General features: G+C 31.9%; 1 protein-coding gene across 2 annotated transcripts; it reads right to left on the bottom strand.

The window, feature by feature from the left end:
- Positions 1 to 1,339: 1,339 nt before the first annotated feature.
- On the bottom strand, positions 1,340 to 11,436 carry LOC123214600 (mitogen-activated protein kinase kinase kinase 1-like). 2 transcript variants are annotated; one of them, XM_044634471.1, is made up of 9 exons: positions 10,416 to 11,435; positions 8,369 to 8,453; positions 8,133 to 8,195; positions 6,856 to 7,013; positions 4,686 to 4,758; positions 4,546 to 4,605; positions 3,151 to 3,261; positions 2,351 to 2,597; positions 1,340 to 1,760 (listed from the first exon to the last, which is right to left on the bottom strand). In XM_044634471.1, exons 1-8 carry the CDS (start codon positions 11,363 to 11,365, stop codon positions 2,385 to 2,387), a joined length of 1,713 nt encoding a protein of 570 aa, XP_044490406.1. In that variant the 5' UTR covers positions 11,366 to 11,435; the 3' UTR covers positions 1,340 to 1,760; positions 2,351 to 2,384. The 2 variants fall into 2 exon arrangements, with proteins under 2 accessions (XP_044490406.1, XP_044490407.1); XM_044634472.1 differs by lacking the exon at positions 3,151 to 3,261 and having other exon boundaries at positions 10,416 to 11,436.
- Between the last annotated feature and the right edge of the window lie 10,320 nt (positions 11,437 to 21,756).

Here is a 21,756-nt window from a genome sequence, read left to right as displayed (position 1 = left end):
TATATAACTAAATTTTCCCTTTTTTTACAAAAAAAATATATAGAGAGAGAGAGAGAGAACTATTCCAACCATGATAAGTAATTCTACTGATCTGAATTTGCTTCAGCTTTATCATCCAAAGAACATCCAAAGGCACACATAAATGAAATAGGTACATTAATGAAATAGGTACATTTTGCAGCTATTTCAATTCTTAATTTCATATTTTTAAATCTTTAGTGCCATGAGATGAAATTTTTCCCTTATCTCCTTGACAGGTGACCAGAATCAGCAAATGGAATATAACCTCAAGTTGAATACTGGATTTACTGTTCTTTACAAGACCATAAATGTTTAATAAAAACATTTATATATTTTAAGGAGCTGCAAGTTGAATACAAATTTTTGAATACTGCTAATTACTTTCTATTTTCTGTGTATTGCTAATTACTTTTTTTAACTCAAATGTGTTGATTTTTGGAGTCAAAATGAATAAATCATATATATATATATTTGGCAATGTATTTCCATAATTCCAGGTTCTTGTTGCAATTACTTTCTCTGTACTGCTAATTACTTTCTTTTTACATACAAGTTATTTTTGACAGTGTATTTTCATAATTCTAGATTTTGGTAGTATATTTTATACTCATATATATCCATAACTATGAAAATGCGAGCATTGGGCAATGTATTTCCATAATTCTGTATTTCTGCACTTCCACATTACTCAATTGCATGTATTCCATAATTCTAGCTTCTGGTTGTAGCTCAAAAGTTTTATATCTTTACATTTCCATGCATTGATAAAGGGTAAAGGGTAAATTAATTTGGTGATTATATGGTAAAATGTAAATTAATAATTTACATTGAATTACTTAATTATTATAATAATATGGTAATTTAAATTAGAGGATATTTTGGTTATTTTTCTAAAAAAGTGTAAAATAATATTTTCAAATGAAGGGTATTTTAGTTATTTTATTGAATAAAAGATAAAACAATCATTTTACCTATAAACTATTAAAAAATGTTAAGACTTACCTTCCCATAGATAAATCTTTGAGTTTTTTCATAATTAGAGGATAAGAATTTGAGAAAACATGAAACCTTGGGTGGGACTAAGTCCTTTGGCCTAATTTAAAATTATCAATCATATAATAACACATCAATTGAGTATCCGAATGAATACTCAAAACCAGACATTCAATTGCCAAAATAAGGATGTTCACATTTCAATGACAAACAAAAACGTTTCATAGCGCATCTTAAATGACAAATTATTACTACTAAAAATTTGACATGAAATACCAACTGCCCACAATCACGACACAAAACAAACAAATTTCTAACTCATCCATTAGAATAGAATAGAATAGAATAGATAAACTGAAAAAGCTATTATGTACATTTAATTGACAATGATTATGTTATGTTTCCAACTAACTTAATTTACACCAATCACATATTTACAATTTTACACTGCTACAAAATTGAGCCCTCCGCCACCCCTTTACCGTTTACCGAACATCAAAGCAAAGGAAACAAATCATAACAGAACACACACCAAAATGAACAATAATTTCCAATGAAATTATTTCGTAATCCACAGAACAGAAATCATGCACACTCTACCTTCATTGTCCATTGCTTACACATGCTTGGCTGTCTTTGTGTAAAACAAATTTTGCCCCACACTGCACCATTTCAATCTGTAATACCAAAAATTTCACAACATGCTCGCCTTCTGTCAACGCACATTAGACTACTGGCAACAACACCTATGCACAAAGGATGCAAATGCAAACTCAAATTCAAAATATCGAAATCAACTGAAATAGTAACCTTTTTTTTTGCCTAATTTGCATTAAAAAAAAAAAAGCATATTGATATCACGAAAGTACAATTACATTAACTTTCCATGTAAATCTCTAATTTCTTTTTCAAATTTAAAATCCCCCAACCTCACTTTGTGAACTTCAGTAAATTAGAGCCTCAGTAGAGCCCAATAATATTTAGGTACTGTGAGACAATGGCATTTGACCATACATTGTTAGAGCAAACACAGGTGTAACCACTTAGCTAACCTCTCATGGGTAATGTGAATCTCTAAGGTTTTTCATTACATCATAGTAAGGAGTCACTTTTACTTGTTTCCTATCCAATTAACAATAAATAAGCCTTATCTGTAACATATGCTACCCCTTGCAAATTTTTTGCCTAACATGAACCGGAGAGTAACAAACCCCATATAGGTAGGTATACACATAACTTTGACTACTCAAGTATATCCACAACCAAATATTCAAACAAGATGTCAAACCTACAACACTATTTATATCTGTTCAAAATACTAGTGCTTGTAGATTACCTCCATGTCTACACCAAAGCTTGATCAAAAGCTTTCAAGACCATCTGCTGTTATAAAAAGGAGAAGCAGGGCCATGGGAAGTTTGCAGTGGCCTCTTCAAAAATGGATGGTCCAATAACTGTGCTGCAGTAGGCCGCTCACTTGGATTAACTTGCAAGCATTTTAGGATGAAACCTCGGGCATCTTTGGAAAGTGACCTAGGTACTTCAGGGGCTATACCCCTGCCAATTCTAAATAACGCTTGCATCTGTCAACACATACAAAATTATATCACCACCTAAAACACATCTGAATGGGTAACAACCTTCTAAGAACAACTTATTTTTCAAAGGGAAACAGTAGCAAAATTTGTGGGTAATGTATATAATGAAATTAAGGAAAAAAAGAGATTTGATATATATCATAAGAAACATACAGCTTTAAAGAGAGAAAGAAGATGGATAGATATTATTGAGACAGGAATTGACTTGATTCAGGCATTTTCTAGTTGTTGAGAACTCTGGGGTACTACATTGAACATTTACAATGAGGTTTCTGCAAAGCAATGGGACAGTGACAGTTTATCCTATCGGACAAGGATAATCTATCCATATAGTATCATTAAGAGTTAATTCCATGACCTTTTATCGTTACAAGCTGGGTGTTTTAGGAAATAATACATTCTCAAGTTTGGCATAATCTTTAAAAATCAGCGACTTAAAAAATCATAATATGTTAATATAAACAAGCCACATTACATAAAACAGGGAAATCAAATGAAAGGAAAAATAATTTGAACACACAGTAAACTGAATACGTACGCCTTCCAAATCAGAGTAAGGAGGTTGACTGGTTAACATCTCCAGTACTGTGCACCCAAGGCTCCATATATCAGCTGCTAGTCCATACCCACGGTTCCTTAAGTTGACAACCTAAATTGGACAACCATTTTTGTTAACCTCAAATGCCTCAGAGGGATGTATGGCCACCCCAGATAGTTATGAAAAGACAAATTATTAAGTATTTTCACAAACTATAATATATTTTTTTCGGTAATTAAATTATAATATAAATTAACAGTTAAAGTATGAAAAATTATACAACAGAAGCCTTAGGGCTTATCTTGATCTAGTTTTCAAATATGTTTTTATGGCTGTGTAATCAGCATATATTAAATTAGTTGCTCTGCGCAGCATAAACAGAGTTTTGAGTGTGTTTTTGTATGGTTTTAGCCCATATAAAAGGCCCTAATTATTTTGATCAAGAAAAGACTTGGGGAACATACATTGAATAATGACTTTTATTTCTTACAAGTTTCTCTTTTCCAATCTCTCTCCTACCACTCCAACAATTTGACACCATAGTCTGAAATTGATTGGCATGTTCCCAAAATGAAATATCCTAAATAGCAAAAAATGCCTCCTAGCCCTCCAAACAGTCATAAACATCTCTATGAACCTTCAAGATCAAGAAAAGACCTAGAAATTAATGCTAGAGCAGGCAAGTTAAGCATTTCATATAATTCTAGGAAAACTAAATGAGTGGGGTGGGAACTAATTTAATATACATGTGAAAAAGTGACAGGTCAAATCTAGAGACATTAACACATATATAGCCTAGTCAGAACAGAAAACTAGTGACTGGGGTAAAATCTAGAAACATTAACACATATACAGCTAGTCAGAACAGAAAACTAAGCAAAACTAATGAATTTTGTTGACTGGGTCACCAACCCCTGCTTGTCTGTTAACATGTTCCTCCCTAGTCAAGCTCACTAGCCTCCAATCAACTTGTCATTCCCATCTCTGGTGCTATCCATCATTCCTGCCAGGTTGCACATACCTTTACCAGCCCTTAGCTAGAATAGATCCCCAAATATACAACTAGACCTAAATACCCTTCATAATGGACAAGGACAGCAGAGGAGACATATCTTGCATTTGAGATAGAGATACAAAGAAAGATAACATATTCCAAATTAAAAACGCACAAAGGTAAACTATTCAATTTAGTCTTTACAAGAAGATATATAAAGGAAATAAATTGAAGGAATAAAAGGATGAATAACTTTAAATCAAACATGTCAATTCGAAAAATACATATCCCAAAAAGAGCCTGATAGTATAAGGTAACAATCAACACTTAGCAAATCAATCACCTTCAAATCAATACCAATTTAAGATATGGTGAACATTACAACAAGAGAAGAGACAAACCTCAGGGGCCATCCAGAATGGAGTCCCTTTGCTGGATTTAACATCATTCATTTTAGTTGCCTGAAAAGATCAAAAGTAGATTAATAAGTGTAGCAGTTAAGAATTTTATAAACAAGAGATATGTTGCAAAACAAACCTACCTTTGCCAACCCGAAATCTGCAAGTTTGACGGATCCACTTGCATCCACCAATATATTGGCACATTTTATATCCCTTGAAAACAGAAAGAGAAGTTTTAAAAGAAGATACACTAGCAAATTGAGGACTATAATAAAGAAATTTAACTTGTCATTTTCAAGTTCCACCAAACAAAATGATATTACCTATCAGAAGGATAAGGGTGCAGAAGCGTCTATTAAGTAAATGCAATGTAGTTGGAAACAAGGTTTACTTTGTTTAGTTTAGGACCTATCGACCATTTTCACAAAAACTTCATATGTCCATGGCTTGGCCTGACAGTACATTGGATTTCATAGTTTTTCTTTAAGTAGATTCACATAAAATTTTTTTCCCCATCTGTACTTGCTTTTTAAGTATTTTTGCATGTCCTTAAACAATAACTAAACTCCTTATGCACACTTACTAACGTTTTGGCTACCATAAAAAGTAAATATATTACAAGGGAAAAGATTTTAGGTAAAATGTGAGCCAAAATGTCTGTATACACTTAAAACTGGTATGTCAAAGCACTCTTGCAGGAGAAGTAGCCTCATATGTGAAGATATCATGGTATATATCAATTTAAATATAATTTATAACCAGCCTATTTAGAAACTCCACTGCCAAATGGTAACAGTCAAGAAAATTATCCCCCAACATTTTAACCCACCTCTTATTATTATCTATTGTTTAACCTTGAGCTAGAAAACAAAACCATGATATTTGTGGCAATATAAGCATTTCAACTCTGTGGGAGAAGAAATTAATATTTCCTGACCTGTAAATGAAATAATGGTAAATTATTCTTTTAAAAGCATATTCAGCATGATTACATCCTATCAACTTGAGTGCTTATTCTCATTTCTCTTCTCTTTGGTCTTTTCTCTTCCTTATAATAATTTTCATATTCCACTGTATATTAGACAATATATCAGGTATCAAAAGAAGGAAAATTGAACTAAAAAGCCATCAGCACTTACATTTGAAAAAATGGAAGCTCCTAAACTAATTTAGCTTTAGCTTCAAAAAGCTCTGATAGGATCCCAACCAATTATTCCACAACCACCATCTCTAGTGCCACACCCCCCCCCCTCCAAAGTAAAACACAAACAATAAAGAGAATAGAAACTCTTTTTATTGATATAAAGGGGGTTTACAATGGATAAACCAGTAATTTAAGGAGTCAGGGAATCCCATTTCCAGCCGTTTGAGTCGACAAAGACCTCCCAATCAGCCCTAAGAGGCCGCCCACAACCTAAGCTGCCTAAAAGACAATATTTTTCTTCTCTTCCTTATTCCTACTGCTGTTGCCCCTTTTATTCTCTCATATCCTAAAATCTTATCCTAAATCAAACTCATTAAATTCCTTGTTTCTCTCAAACTAATTCAATCACATTGTTATCGCAACCTTTAATTATGATTTCAATTCTATTACATCCTAATACTATCATAATCTTAGGGTTAAATTCAAGCCAAGTTTGAGCTCACCTAAGCTTGAGCTCGGCTCAACTTGAGTGGAGCAAAACTCGAACTCACCGAGCTTATCCCAAAGGTATTCGAGTTTGGCTCGTTTGCAAGGAACCGAATTTGAGTTTGACTTAAGTTCAAGTTCAAACTAAGTTTTAAGTTCAGTTCGGTACTAAAACGATATCTTTTTGATGCATTAGTTAAAACGATGTCTAATGACATCGTTTTAGTAAATTTGTATTGAATTTTTTAAACTCGCAAGTTTGATGAATTGAACATCCTTAAAACTCGAGCTTGAACTTGAGCTCGTGTGACCTGAGCTCGTTCTAGACTCGATTGAACCAAGCTTGAGCTCGAGCTCAAATCCAACCTTACATAATCTTTAACTATGATTTCAATTGCATTATTTCTTAATTTTGCCAAATTCCATCCCAGGAAAGAAAAACTATGGCAAACATTCAACTACAGGAAGAATCAATTCTACCTTTGTTGGCACACATGAAGTTAAATCCATTTGAGTTCAACATCTTAGCATACAAAATAAGGAAAAAGAAACAACCGAAAACTCTTTCCAAGCAGATTAATAAGTTAGTATATAGGGGATCAAAAACATATTGATTATAGAACAAACACATTATAATGGGAAAAGAAACAAACAATTCATCAGTAAAACCATTTTATCACCTGTGAACCACATTTTGGTCGTGCAGATACTTTAAACCACTAAGGATCTGCCTTGTGTATGCAGAAACCTGAGAATCCCTCAAATGATACTTTTGATAGAGCTTTGCAAGTGAACCTTTCGTTACAAGCTCAAGGAAGATATAAAGCATCTTATCATCCTGAAATCATGACTAGAATTAAACACGAAAAAAATTGAACAGAAATAGGCGAAGATGTAAATAATCAGATGATGAGGAATCTAGAATCCATATTTTTGTAGTTATCCAGGAACTGATGTATTTGATAATGATTCTTTAGTTAGTTTTAATTTTCCTTACATAATTTTCTTATTTAAGTACGATTTAAATGTCTACAACTCTATGGTAGATTTAAATATTCTAGTCTAAGTTAGAATTTTGTGACTTTCACTAGAATATTTAACCCAACTCATCTAGTCAGGGCAATACTCTTAAAATATCCAATATAAAAAATGTAAAGTAGAGAGAGAGAGTGCGTGTGTGTGTTTATAAAGTATGTTTGTAAACTAGACCTCATACCTATATTTTGTCCAAAACCATATCTTATTATAGGCTTTTTTATGACTACACTGGAGGTATAATGGCAAATTAGATATTATTTTAAGCAGGTTCAAGTTGTATATGCCTCAATCCAATTGGTTGTGCAATTGGCAAGACAATTTCATATGCTAAATTAAAGAAAAGTCCATCAGGGTTGATGTCAAACAGGGACAGAAGCATGCATTCAGTTAAATATTTGAATAACATTATAGTAGGCTGAGTGTTTATTAAAACATATTTGGAAAAAAAAAAGAAAGTTAAGATAAGTATAAAGTTGAGATTTACATCTTGAGCTTCATAGCCCAATTTGGTTCGTTTAATGGGAATGCCACCATATTTTAAGTGATGTCTAGTTATTTTAACAAAACTACTCCAATATAGTATGACAAAATCAGTTTATTACACATACATATATTTAAAAAAAATTCTTGCTTTTTATTATTTCATGTCAAAAGTATTTACAATCCTTAGAAGATAATACAATATGTATGTCAATCATTCTTTAAATGTTTCTCATTTATTTAATCAATCAAATATAAAAATATTTTTTTTTCTTATGGATATATAGATCTCCACCTCCCACACATCTCATCCAATAATTTTGCTGTTTTGAAAATAATTATTTGTATTTTAAAGCACAAAATCGATAGTTCTTTACTTCATTTGCATTTTTTTGCAGAAATGAAAGAAAGAAACCAGTTGTTGAAATAAGATGCATACCTTGTCTGTGCCTAAGTATTGAACAATGTTTTCGTGTTCAAACTGACTTAAAAGAGAGATTTCCTGAGCCAGTAAACAGAGTATAAGATAGCAATCTTTCATTCAGCTAAATAGAACACAATGGTTGTAAGAGGCAAAACCAAACTATAAAACTACATGAATTTAACAAACTGATGCAGATAAATTAGCAGGATTTAATTAAGGAACTTCATTCAAGACAAAACCATTCTTTGTACCTGCTGAAGCTGGAGAATGCTCTGCTTTCCCTGATTTCCTTGATCCAACAAAGAAACCTCCTTTACAGCAAAAAAGAATCCATCACTGAAAGAAAGAATAAAAAAAGCATAAGAGAGACCAACAAATTACGTGTACATGAAAAGGCATATTAATAAAACTCAGAAATTATTAGTCTGAACTTTAGCACAAATTAACATAATATGAAAATGCTTAGTGTTTGCAATTATAATTGTATATAAGTGTCATTGAAACATAAATCATAATCTAGCTTATCTTTTAGAAGTATCTTAGTTCTGCCTCTTGGTACTTAGAGGCTCCTACTCGGTCATTAAAAATCATTTTTAAAGTAGATCCAAGATATAAGCCACCAAGATCTTCAATGCCATGTAAATGATTGTTTGATAATCACAATAGTTGACGTTACCATAAAAGACTTCAATTTTGATTAGTGTAAGAGAAAAATAAGGGATGAGTTAAAATGGAAATAATAGTGACAATCACACAAAGCAGACAAGTTTCATGGTTCCTTTTAGGTTACATCCACAGTTGAAGATAGATAATTTTACTAACAATTTGAAGGCAGAATTTGGTGGGATAGCTCTCAAAACCCAAGTCCCAATATAACCAATTTTCTATTACCTTCTCAAGTACTCTCATTTTTAACAACTCTATCTTTGAACTGTGTCTCTTGGGCTTAAATTGTTTTAGTTACCTTAAACATTTGAGTTGGTCCATATATGTATTCAAGGTTGTCTCTTACTCATTCAAAGGTTTCGATACCAAATATTATTTAACTATCAATTTCTATAAATTAACACATGAAAAGCTGAAACTCAAGAACACAATACATACTCCACAAAACATAGAACTCATTGAAGTACAAAAAGTCAAATAAAGAGATTAATTTTACCTTTCATGAAATTGGTTAATGTAAAAGGCATGCAAATTGCCCAATTATTCTTATTTATAACACTTACTGTGCTAAAAAACATGCCCAAAATTAACAAGAAGCAATAAAAGTATTAAATTTATGATGGTCTTAAAAGTAACTAATAAGATTTTGAGAATGAGTATTTACAGAGATTGACCAAATGTTGAGTTATACTTATTGCAAAATCATATAGAGCAGGTACTCGAATTATTTGGCATGGAATACAACCTGTAAGTAATCCTTTTGTTACTTTTTTTTTGGCTCTTAGCAGCTTTGTCACCTTAGTCAGAAGAGGACAAGGAACAGATATCTATCCAAAGGTAATGCAATCAAAAGCATTACGTAGGATATAATCTGCACTTGACTAAACTTTTCACATGCTGGAAAACTGTTCATTTATACATGAGGACATCGAAGGAAGACGTACTAACAGTTAGTGAGATGGAAATTTTGATATATAAAGTCACTATAAATTTTGGTCGACATTTGGAGGAATACTAAAGTTCATTGTAGCATTGCTGTTGATTTTATTAATGATTAGTCTATAATTAATTGAAACAGAAAGGAAGCTTATTGGTTATGTCTTCAAGACTTTCTAAAGGTTTCACCCATTCCTTGCTGTCATCATCATATTCTATCATTTCTAATCTCCAACAATAGATTAGTAATACATACAGGTTAGTGTAATTCATGACATGAATAAAAGTGAAAATATGGGGGCCCAACTACAATGATCACTTTGACAAAAGGGGAAAACCAATTTCTTTATCTAACTCTTCCATAAGATTAGAAAAATTCTTCATCTAGACTATTGCAATAATTTATGAACGCCTTCAAAACAACACAGATAAATGTCATTTCCATTCTGTCGATTTATTTTACCCTTCTACACAAAATCACATCTCGTCCATTTATACTTGTAAAATTTTAAAAATAAGAATGAAAAGAATTTCACCGGTTCCTAGAACTTTCTGTTATAGTCCAACATTATTTAACCTATTAATTATCAAATACTTTTATCAACTTCATGTAATTAAGAGAAACACAATATAAATGAACTTCAGATAACCTTGAAGAATCTCCAAAACTATAAATATAATATATAATATACTCACTCTGTAAAGCCTTCATAAACAGTCCCAAAAGATCCACTTCCCAAAAGCTCACCCTTTTGCCACGAAGTAATATTTCTTCTAAATTTCCCATTCGGAGAAACATTATACACTGGCTCCAAAACCAAACTAGTTTGATTTTTAATAACACCACCGCCACCACCATCATTGCCATCATCATCGCGAGCTTCTCCTAATCTCTGCGCATTTCGTTCCAATTCAGCCAAAGAACTAACAAACCCTACCCGAACAGGCGAGTTCAAATTCAAAGAGTCCTCATCCGATTCAGCATCATCATCATGAGCTTCTCCTAATCTCTGAGCATTTCGTTCAATTTCACCCAAAGAACTAACAAAACCTGCCCGAACAGGCGAGTTTAAAGAATCCTCATCCGACTCAGGCGCAAAAGACTTCAATATATCCCAAGTCGAGCCAAAATTATCAAGAACTGGCCGTAGCCTCGCAGGAGGAGGTGCCAACACCGGCGGCCGATCTCCGTTGATTCCGTTAGTGGTCCTCTGAGTAATTGAATTCAAACTACTTGGAGGTTCATCAACTAAGACACTAGCTTTAAAACCATCATTACGTTGGCCTAACTCCTCATCTTTACTAAATCGAGACCGTGAAGCAGGGGCAACTTCGGAAGAAGAGCGAGCCGCCTTTCGGGCCTCCCAAGCGGCGGCGGGAATAGCAAAGTCTTCGGGGCCGGAGAGGCCCAAAGAGCGGCAAATTATGTCGAATTCGCCGTCGATGCCTTTAATTCGAAAGCTGGTTTTGTGATCGGTCAAAGGGGATAAATCGAGAGAGAGAGTACGGAGATTGGTGGAGTGGTGATCGTCGTAAGAAGAAGAAGAGGAAGCTTCGTATTCGATGTTTTTGATGGCGTTTCGGCGATCGAGTTTGGGACGAGGGCGAGAGCGAGGGCGAGAGCGAGGATTGGGGTGGGAGTCCATGAAATTGTAAAACGATTGGAGGGAAGAAGAGGCAGAAAAGAAGAAATAGCGAATCGGCTTGACTGACAGCCAGATATTTTATTTTATAGGTAAGCGAAAGTCGGCTGGCTGGCTGGCTGGCTGGCTGTCTACTGTAGTGTTTCACGCAATTATTGGCTTGCAGATTTTTTGTCGTCTTTTTAAGCTGAGCTGACCCGCATATAACACATTGAAGAATTAAATAATATTTTGAAGAGCAAATTCCCATTACCCCCACGTGCCCTTTGACTTCAGATGGGTCATTTCTCTTTTGCCTGACCATGCAGAAGAAGGTCTCCCGAGCAAGAGCCAAAAAAAATAGAACATCAAAAAATAAATGAATACCCGACAAGGTATAATTGAACAATGACGATGATACTATGAGCCACTTACACACCCTACACGTGTTTGCTGCGAGTCTTTTTAGTTAATCAACAGAATCTAACCCATCCCATGACGCCACCGTGATTGCATCCATAAATAAAGAAAATGTCAGTATATATCCTAAAAATTATCTGCATTGCCGATTTTAGAATATTTTATTTTATATATAATTTTTAAATAATATATTAATAAAATTTTTTTTTTATTTATATAAATAAGTTATTTTCACTATTTTGTTATAATATAAAGTATGTATATAAATTCTCTGAATAACTCACTTAATACAAACTAAATTATCAAATCGTTTCTTATAGACGTGATATAACTTAGATAATTATATTACATAATAGATATATTGAATATCTTCGTTGAATGTCATTAGATGACATAGTGCGGATGATGATGATGACATGTAATTAGAGTATTAATATGGATTAACAGTTAGAGAACCGTTTTTCGAATATGACCAATAACAATAAGTCACATGGTCATTAAATTATACTCAATGACTTATCATAAGATCGTACTAGTGTACACAGTAATTCTTTGACTTGAGATATTACGGTCAGATCTGATATGGATATGTGTGATTCACGTGATGAATATAGACGGGATTAGTCACATCCCATAAAACAAACCATACTGGTCATGTATTATTTGTATGTAGAGAAGTCTGTTGACTTGAAAAGTATTAGGTTTTGAATATCTACTGATTCGATCCGGATATGAGTTCTAAAGTAAATATTGATAAATATTAGAAATCAAATCTCTGACCAGAGTATAATGTAAGTCATATGAAGGATGTTAGTTATGACATATTCTGAATATTTAAATTGATGTTTCATAAAGAATCAAAATTAAGACTTTAATAATCCATTAGTCTAAATTTATCTAGATTTGACAATAGAAAGATATTATTTATATGAAACGTACAATTGAAGATTTTAGGTTCAATGGAATATTTCTTCCTCGTAGTTTAGGAGCTATGACATATTGTTAGATGTTTACCTTAGTCGTTGAGTTTTTGAATACACTTTTGAATCATTTGAAAAGAGACTCACAGTTTAAGAAATAAAGAAGTAGATAAAATCTTTATCCTTTCTCTCTTTTGCAAATACTTGCTTTGATTCTCTCTTTTGACATATATATTTGTTTTGCATTTATTCTCTTCACCTAATATTTTAAAATGGTATCAGAGCTTGGTTCAACTCCTTGCATGTTTTTTTAGGCTAAATATATGATTTTTATGCATAAGGATATGTATATGTTTCATATGTGTACATGCACATTGTTAGTTTGTTAGGAAATCAAGCTTTTCAAACATGTTTTGCTTCATAACTCTTGGCTGAGTTTTATTTCTTTTCCCATGTTATAATGATTTTAAGATGAAAAACATATGCTTTAAGGCATGTGTATGATGAAGTGTTTATAGGATGCATGTATATGTACTTGATTTAGACATACATGTGTTTTTTGCATACATGTGTTGAAATGTTCATAAAAAAAATTATGAATTTTCAAGTTCACATTTGGACATGTTAAATAATGTTTTAATATTGATTAAGACACTTGGGTGAAGATTATGATGTATGTGATAAATGTAATTACATAAATCTAAATTTTGTGCATGATTTTGTTCATTTTAGTTGAATGAAAGAGGGTGTACAAGAATCAATTTGCATTAATGTGATTAAGTGTGTTAGTTGAATGAAAAATTGCATGCAAGAATTAACTTGCATTAATGTGATTTGGTGCATTAGTTAAATAAAATATTGTATATAAGAATCAACTTGCATTAATGTGATTAGATTCATTAGCTGAATGAGACATTATGTGCATGTATCAATATGATTGAGTGTAAGAGTTAATAAAGGTGCATGAGGTTAATTAACATTTAATGTTGATTAAATGTGAAAGTTGTTATGGTTTAATGTTAGATAAATATTGCCTAAAATAAATATTGTGAATATTTGGATAATACACATAAGCCATTTATGCTTAAATAATTGAATCATTGCATGTTTTTTATTAGATCATATTTTATAGATTAATGTTTAATAGATTATGCATAAGTTCATAATTTATATTAAATGTTAATCTGAATATTGGATGGATGATTGATTACGAGATGATCATGGGTGTAATTTGTCTTCTTTCAAAAATTGGAAAAATTGGGTTATAATATTCTTTTAATAAGGAGGTTTGTATTAAATAACCCTATCATATTTGTTTAATTTTATTTTATCAAGTCTTCAAGCCTTAGTTTTGAATGTAATCAAAATGATTGGACAAGGACCCAAAAATGATCTGGATAATGATCTGAATGAAGACATAGACCTAGGTGAATAGTTTGTCATTAGGTTGTAATTTCGAAAACCTCATGATCATCCCACCATGTTTTAAATTATGCATATATGAGATGTATGTATGTCATGCTTAATTGAATTTACTTAAAATTAAGTTAACCCTAAATCTCCCTAATTAAAATTATTAAATCTATATCCTATCATGGGATAATTAAATTCTATAACATAAATTTTAATATCTCAAGATTTTTATTATGTGAGAGATATAAGATTTATGTCATTGAATTAAATTTATCTTGTTCTTGAGTGAATATTTTCATTATGACAAAAAATTCTATTATGTGAAGACATAATGAAAATATCATTTTGGGAAAGTGTGATAGTTCGGATTTAACTAACTAAGGGTGCAAAGGATTCTATTATGTGAGGTATTTAAAGTGAAGTGCATGCTAAATGAATCGCGTTTTATAAAGGGATATAAATGAAAAGAGTTTCCTACTTATTAAATCTAATCAACCAAGATTTCTATTATGTAAGGGTAATTATATTTAATAAGAATTCGATTTCTCACTAAGAAATTTAATCTAATAAAATTTCTGAATCCTGTCTAAGAAAGTGTGGGATTCGAATAAAATAGTAAGAGCTAATAAGATTATGCAATAAAAAGAGTTTAAATTCATACATATACAAGACACTAATAAAAATTCAATTTTTTTTGTAGCATTTTCTAAAGGATTATGATAAGATAAAAGGAAATGGGCAATAATGTCTTACTACGAATTCTGGATAATAATATATTGACCGGGTTGAACTTTAAAAACTAGCTAAGAAATTTGAGAATTGTTTTCACCTTTGAAAAAGCTACGTATGTATTAGAAGCACTCATTCCACTTGACTTAGCTTTGAATGCCACAGATGATGAAAAAAGAAGTTTTTGAAGCCTGACAAGATCATAATCTGAGAGCCAAAAGCTATATGTTAGCTTTAATGAACAAAAAGCTCTAAACAAAACATGAAAACATGCTAAGTGCGTACGATATGCTCATGGCCTTACAAGAGTTGTATGAATATTTTGACCTTTGAAGAGTTTGTAAATGAGAGGTTGTAGATTTCAACATATATGAAAACATATGTTGAAATTATTCATCTTGTTCCCAAGAAGAGCAGTTGGCTAAAGGACTATCAAGACAAGCTACAACCACTTACTAGGCATGCCAAACCTGGCAAGCCTAAAAAGGCCCATAGGAGAGACCCCAATGAAGAAAGAAAGAGAAAACATATGTTAACATTAAAACATAGTTTTTGTCATAAATTAGGACAAAACAAGAGGTCTTGCTAGCAAAATATCAAAAGGTAATGTTGTTTTCTTTATATTATTCTTTTGTTTTCTTTCCTGTTTATTTCGTTTTTTTAACCTAATTATTATTAGGCTAAAAGACTTATTCCCACCCAAGGTATAGTGAAATCTCAAACTCATATCCTCCAATTTTCAAAAACTCAAACATCCACTTATCACCCAAAATCTATTAAACTTTCTTATTAGAGTCACAAATAAAACCGTCATTTTACCAGTAATATTAAAAAAATTATAATTGTATCTCATTTCCCTCCCCAAGTTTTGAAAACTAACAATTTCATCCCTACCTAAACATTTCAAGTTCTAAAAAATGACTATTTCCCCCCACTTAGGTTTTTCTCTTCTCCCCTCTTTAGCCGCCACACCGTCGTTGGCACTAGCCTCTTCCCACCCTCACCATTAGAATTGTTTGGATGACTATCATGGGAGGTTGTTCGATGAAAAGACATCGTCTCTTTATTCAACAAAGAGAGACGACCTCCCACAATGGTAGTCCAAACAATTCCAACGATGAGGGTGAGAAGAGGATGGTGTTAGTGATGGTGTGGTGGTCAAAAATGGGAGAAGAGAAAACCCTAGGTGGGGGGACATAGCCATTTTTTAAAACTTGAAATGTTTAGGCAAAAGTGAAGTTGTTAGTTTTCAAAACTTAGAGAGGGAAATGAGATAAAATTATAATTTTTAATATTATTGATGAAATAACGGTTTTACCCTTAACTCTAACAGAAAAGTTTAACAAATTTTGGATGATAGGTGGGTCTTTGGATTTTTGAAAGTTAAAGGGTCTTTGGATTTTTGAAAGTTAAAGGGTCTTTGGATTTTTGAAAGTTAAAGGGTATAAACTTGGGATTTCACTATTCCTTAGGTAGGAATAAGTCTTCTAACCCTTATTATTATTAATTTTTAATATCAGAGAAAAACTATTCCAACCATAACATGTCAATATGTTAGAAGTAAATTGCTTCATCTTCATCTTCCAGACAACATCAAGATGAATAATTTCTAGAGTAAAGATAAATCTATTGGAGTTCTACTGAATATATATATATTTTATTTTGAATACCAACTATGTTGATTTTTTGGAGTGAAGATAAATCTGCTAAAGTTGCATTTAATATTTATGTTTATTTATAGCAGTTGGGTGATTTATTGGACGAATCTGAAGGAGTAATTTAGTCTTGGAGTTTGCACAAATTTGTTGGAGTTTATTTGGATTGCATAGACATGTATAAATTTGAATTTATTGTTACATTACTATAGTTCATGTATGGATTATTTATGTTGTCTGTATAGATTACACAGGTATGGATTGTTTATGTTGTGTTTTAGAACTGTAGATTTATGCATGGCAATACTATTTATATTATGGAATCAAAATTCCATGCATTTCCATGTTAGATTATCGTTGGATTATTATACTGTCCAAGATCATGCTTTCTATTAGACTATTTGCATTTTGGATTCAAGAATTCCATGCATTTCCAAGTTTCTTGTAACTGCATTGCATTCTAGGTTGATTTTGCATTGCATTCCAGTAACTTGGTATCAAAAGTCCAAGTTTTCCAAGCTTGCATTCTTGAAATTGTCCTAAAGATTTCCAAGTTTACATTGCATTCTAGTATTTGGTTTGCATTCCCAAAAATTTTCATGTATTTCCAAGTTGCTTGTAACTAGAATGCAATGCAAACTCGAAAATTTCTAGGTTTGCATTGCATTCCTAAAAATTACCATGCGTTTCTAGGATCAGTCTGAAAATGTGCATTATGCACCTTCTATGTAAACTCATATGGAATCCAAACTAGTTTTTCATGTCATCCAACATTTCAGTACATTGTTTTCGGCCAAAGAACAAAATGAACGAATCACATTTAAAAAAAAACAATTACATTGTAAATTGGTAACTTGGAAATTTACATCTTAAAAGGTAAAATGGTAATTAATATTGTCATGAGTAAATTGGTTATTTAAATTGAATTATTTAATTAATACATTAATTTGGTAATTAAATTGAAAGGGTATTTTGGTCAATTTATTGAAAAAGGGTAAAACAGCCTTTTTGCTTGGAGGGTACTTTTGTCATTTCAATTTATAGGGTAAAACAATCATTTTGACCATAGACTAACAGAAAGTGTTAAACTTAACCATTTATAGGTAGGTCTTTAGATTTTTCATAGTTAAAGGGTGAGAATTTGAGAGAACAACAATCTTTAGAGAGAATAAGCCCTTTCGCCTAAGATTAATTCAATTTAATTTTGATTATGATGAATGTATGTATGAGAATAAATGCATGATGTCCATTATACAACTATGAATCTACAAATGTAATTTTGGGAATATCTGTTTATAATAATTTTAAAATATAACATACATGTCCTGCCATCTCTTTTATTCTGGGTGTACTTATCTTCTAACTTAACTCCCCTCAAATATAATTCGAGGTTTTTGATTTTAATAAATGTAAAATTAGAATAGGTTTTATTTTCTTTAATTAGAAAAATGTGTAACTAGAAAACAAGATCATGTACACTTGAAGAATAAAGATGAAGTAGAATCACTAACGACCCACAGAGTAGGATCTAGGTTGACTAGTTAAACCCCTAATGGTTCAAGAGGCTTGACATTAGAATAAGTTGTATATCAACACATTTGCTTTACGTTGTAGTAGGCATGTTTTTTTCGCAAATAACACCTCACATGTGAACTAAGAACTGGTGAGACACAAATAATCAAGTCACTCGAATACTATTAAGTTAAAGATGAATAGTTGGTACTTTCCAATATGACACCTTGATTAAGCCCATGTTCATTGGAACTTTATTTGCTAAAGTGAAAGGTACACTTTTATCATAAGGAAAATCAGGTAGTGGTTATATTGGGTTTGACTTAACTAGTTGGCCAAAACAAATGTTAAATGTATTAGAAGCAGTATAGGGATTGCATATGGGGATTTTGCGGTCTTCAACAGCAACATAATAACTTAAAATTTTAATTAAATAACATAGAGATTCCATAAAACCCATTTCTGGACCATCCTTATAGTATAATCAATTCACAAACATACTATAACACTTATAAGGTATTAACAAGATATACCTGTCTAGGTGGCTCCTTTGTCTTTCTCTGATGGATAAAAGTTATGCTTTCAAAGCAAAGCATAGGCCTACTCCTTAGTGTCTACACAAGTAGTAACAATTGAGGCTTCACTGTGTTCAAGGCTTGCTAGAACCTGAAGATATGCTTGTGGTGAAAGGGATGGAAAAACTCTTTTGACAACTAAGGTTGTGGTAAAAAAAAAATATTATATGTTTTAAAGTGAGAGGCACACATATATAAACACAAACACATGTCTTTTCTGGGACTTATACATGCATCCACACCTGAAACCTATAGGCATTTTGGGTGGACATTGATTGGGTAAAAATCATCCAACCTGTGTTTGCACATATATAGCTCATAGGAGCTATATATTTAGTCAATGCATTAATGTGTATATTCACTCATTAATTTCTCATTAATTTTGCCATGAATTTTCGACATCTAACCCAAAATTATGAGATTATGATATTAATGAATATAAGATAAAATCCTATCATCATCCCAATTTGAATTTCAAATTAGGTGATGTGGATTTGAGTTATTCTAACTCAATCCTATCAATTCTTGTATACACCCTAGTAAATTAAGATTATTACACTAAGATCCCAAAATACAATAAAATATACTTCGGCTCCAAAAATCTTTCCAATGTTTTAAATTCTCTATTTGAAATCTAGAACGAATGTAACTTAGACTCCTTTTGTGTGGGACTCATAGTTGTCCACTAAGTTGGTAATGATCAGATTTATATCAAGCTTTTAACTCGATATCTGTCTAGATATAGACCAATATTGATTTCTAGCAAGACATCATAGACCCCTGATTAGTAGAGGTCAACATGTGACTTCTTTAAACTATTAGTGATACGGTTACTCGTACAATTAGATCATTTTATCATATGATATCTCTTTGAAGCTAAGGTATAGATTGAATGTCCCTCAAGACTTCCCAAATTACATAAATTAACTTCTATCAATGATTGGATAATATCAGATTAAGCATCAACTCAATCTCACTGTGGTCGTAGATTTAATTAGTTATTGACATCCGCTAGTAAGCTCTAACAAAGATATCAGCTCTCATGCTTAAGAGTAACAAATCCTTTATTGATCCACTATAACTTTTAAACAAATCTCGATATGGCCAATCACCACCTTTAAGGCAATCTTCTAATTGGATTATGTTAGGCTAGTGTCAAACCATATTGATCATTGCACAAGACTGTCTAGTGACCTCAAATATAAGGATTGCATGTACCTCCGTTCACTAAAAGGTATTTTTCATAAACATTATATCAACCATTTAGATGGAATCGTCTTGGCAGGTTAGTCAATAGACATATCTCAATATGTACTTATGTGTTGCACCAAGTTGTCAACAAACAACTTAAACACATGAGAACATTCACCTAATATGCACATAAGGTTCTCATTATCAAGTGTCGACCATTGATACTCTCGTCATGGTTCAATTATCTTAAGACAATTATCTATTTTAAATATAATACAGATAATACAATTGCCATTTTTATTAATTAAATCTCAAAGATTACATTAAATATAAATTGCAACGATTTACTCTAAGAGATTACCCTAACATTGCATTTGTTTTTGTGATTAATTCATTGATTTACCTTATTGGGCCAATTTTGGATTGTTTGCCAAAGCAACAGTTGGGTTGGTTTAATGGGATTTTGATTCACTAGGAAGTCCACTAGGATTACCAAAGTTAAATAATGAATGTTGTAGAAATTCTTCTATTTTGTTCTTCCCTTTCTTACTTAATCAAAATTCACTAAAAAAGTCATTGAATGTCAAAGCTATCAACCAAGACTGGAAACACTCAAATTACTCTATTGAGCAGATAAAGACATTGTTATGATAATAGGATAATAATCTATAATCTCCAACAATATGCCTTATATAATCTTTGTCTTTGTAATGTCATCTACGACTGTGCATGCTCCCGTGCATGGTCATACATCCATTTAAAAATTCTAGCATAACATGTGATCTATTTGGCTGACGTGTCACCCAATGTATGAGTTTAGACCCTCCATGTACGGTTATATATCTCTTTAAAATTTCAATACTTATTTCACTTTAATTCCAGCTCAATCATAATCATACATTAAATACATGCAAAAAGACTATATGCTCATGAGACTCACTCGTAGGAGTTACAGATGGTCTTAAGGTTTTCATTAGCAAGTATTGAACTATTGTTAGGCCTAATACAATATTAAGTAAGATATAATGTTCTATGTTCAAAGGTATTTTGATGTATTCCTTATCAAAGGTGAGAGTCGATAGGTTCAAGGCAAGTAACGCACTAAGGAGCATAATGAATCATTTACTTGATGGTATCTCATCATTATTATTGACAACAAAAATGAGTGGTAGATGGATAAGGTGTGGATGTTTTTATAATTGTTCCCCTTTTAAAAGACAAATTCTTTTAGTGATGAAAATACCACTAGGGTAGCATTATATGTCCTCTAAACATCATTAGAGAGATCACTTTTGGTTGATCATGATTAGGTAACCAAATTGTTGCCTAGTTGTTATGTACTAGCCATTAAGGTTGGCTAACTGGGAACAATGGAATTAGACCATCCTAGACTAGTGTTAGATTACTTGGATGTTTGGTTATCCTAGGCTTTATTATGCCACATTTTATGAGCCATCGTAGAAGATCGGTACACCAAATAATTGAAGTTTACAATAATGAGATACAAAAGAAGCCCTTTTTTGTAAAGCCAAACTTTTGGTGAGATTTTTCATCAGTATCTAATGTATGCAATTCAAAGTTTTGCGTAAGTTAGGCTATGGTAACGTTGGGTAGGATTTGATAATGAATCTTAATATCCACTACAATGTAATATAAAAAATTGTAAAGAAAATAAGAACACAACGAATTTTTAACATGGGTCAACCTAATGGTGAAAAAATTTACATCAACGATGTGCAATTGGTCAATGTTATAGAACGAAATGCCTTGAAAATAATGTGAATAGGAATAGTAGCATAATATCATGTATCCTTTTGGCTCTCTTTGTGTCTATGTGTTTGTGTGTCTCTTTTTGTATCATTTTGTCTCTCTTCCTCTGTATTGGTTCTTTATATATATAAGATAAAAAGAAGAAGTTACATTTAAATATAAATATCTAAGTATTTCTATTTCAAATATAATTATTATGATTAATTTATATTTTAATTGAAATGAAATGA

This window comes from Mangifera indica, chromosome 4, assembly GCF_011075055.1.
Source record: "Mangifera indica cultivar Alphonso chromosome 4, CATAS_Mindica_2.1, whole genome shotgun sequence".
Taxonomy (NCBI): domain Eukaryota; kingdom Viridiplantae; phylum Streptophyta; class Magnoliopsida; order Sapindales; family Anacardiaceae; genus Mangifera; species Mangifera indica.
Note: the sequence above shows the minus strand (reverse complement) of the source record. Positions and strands in the feature narration are given on the sequence as shown.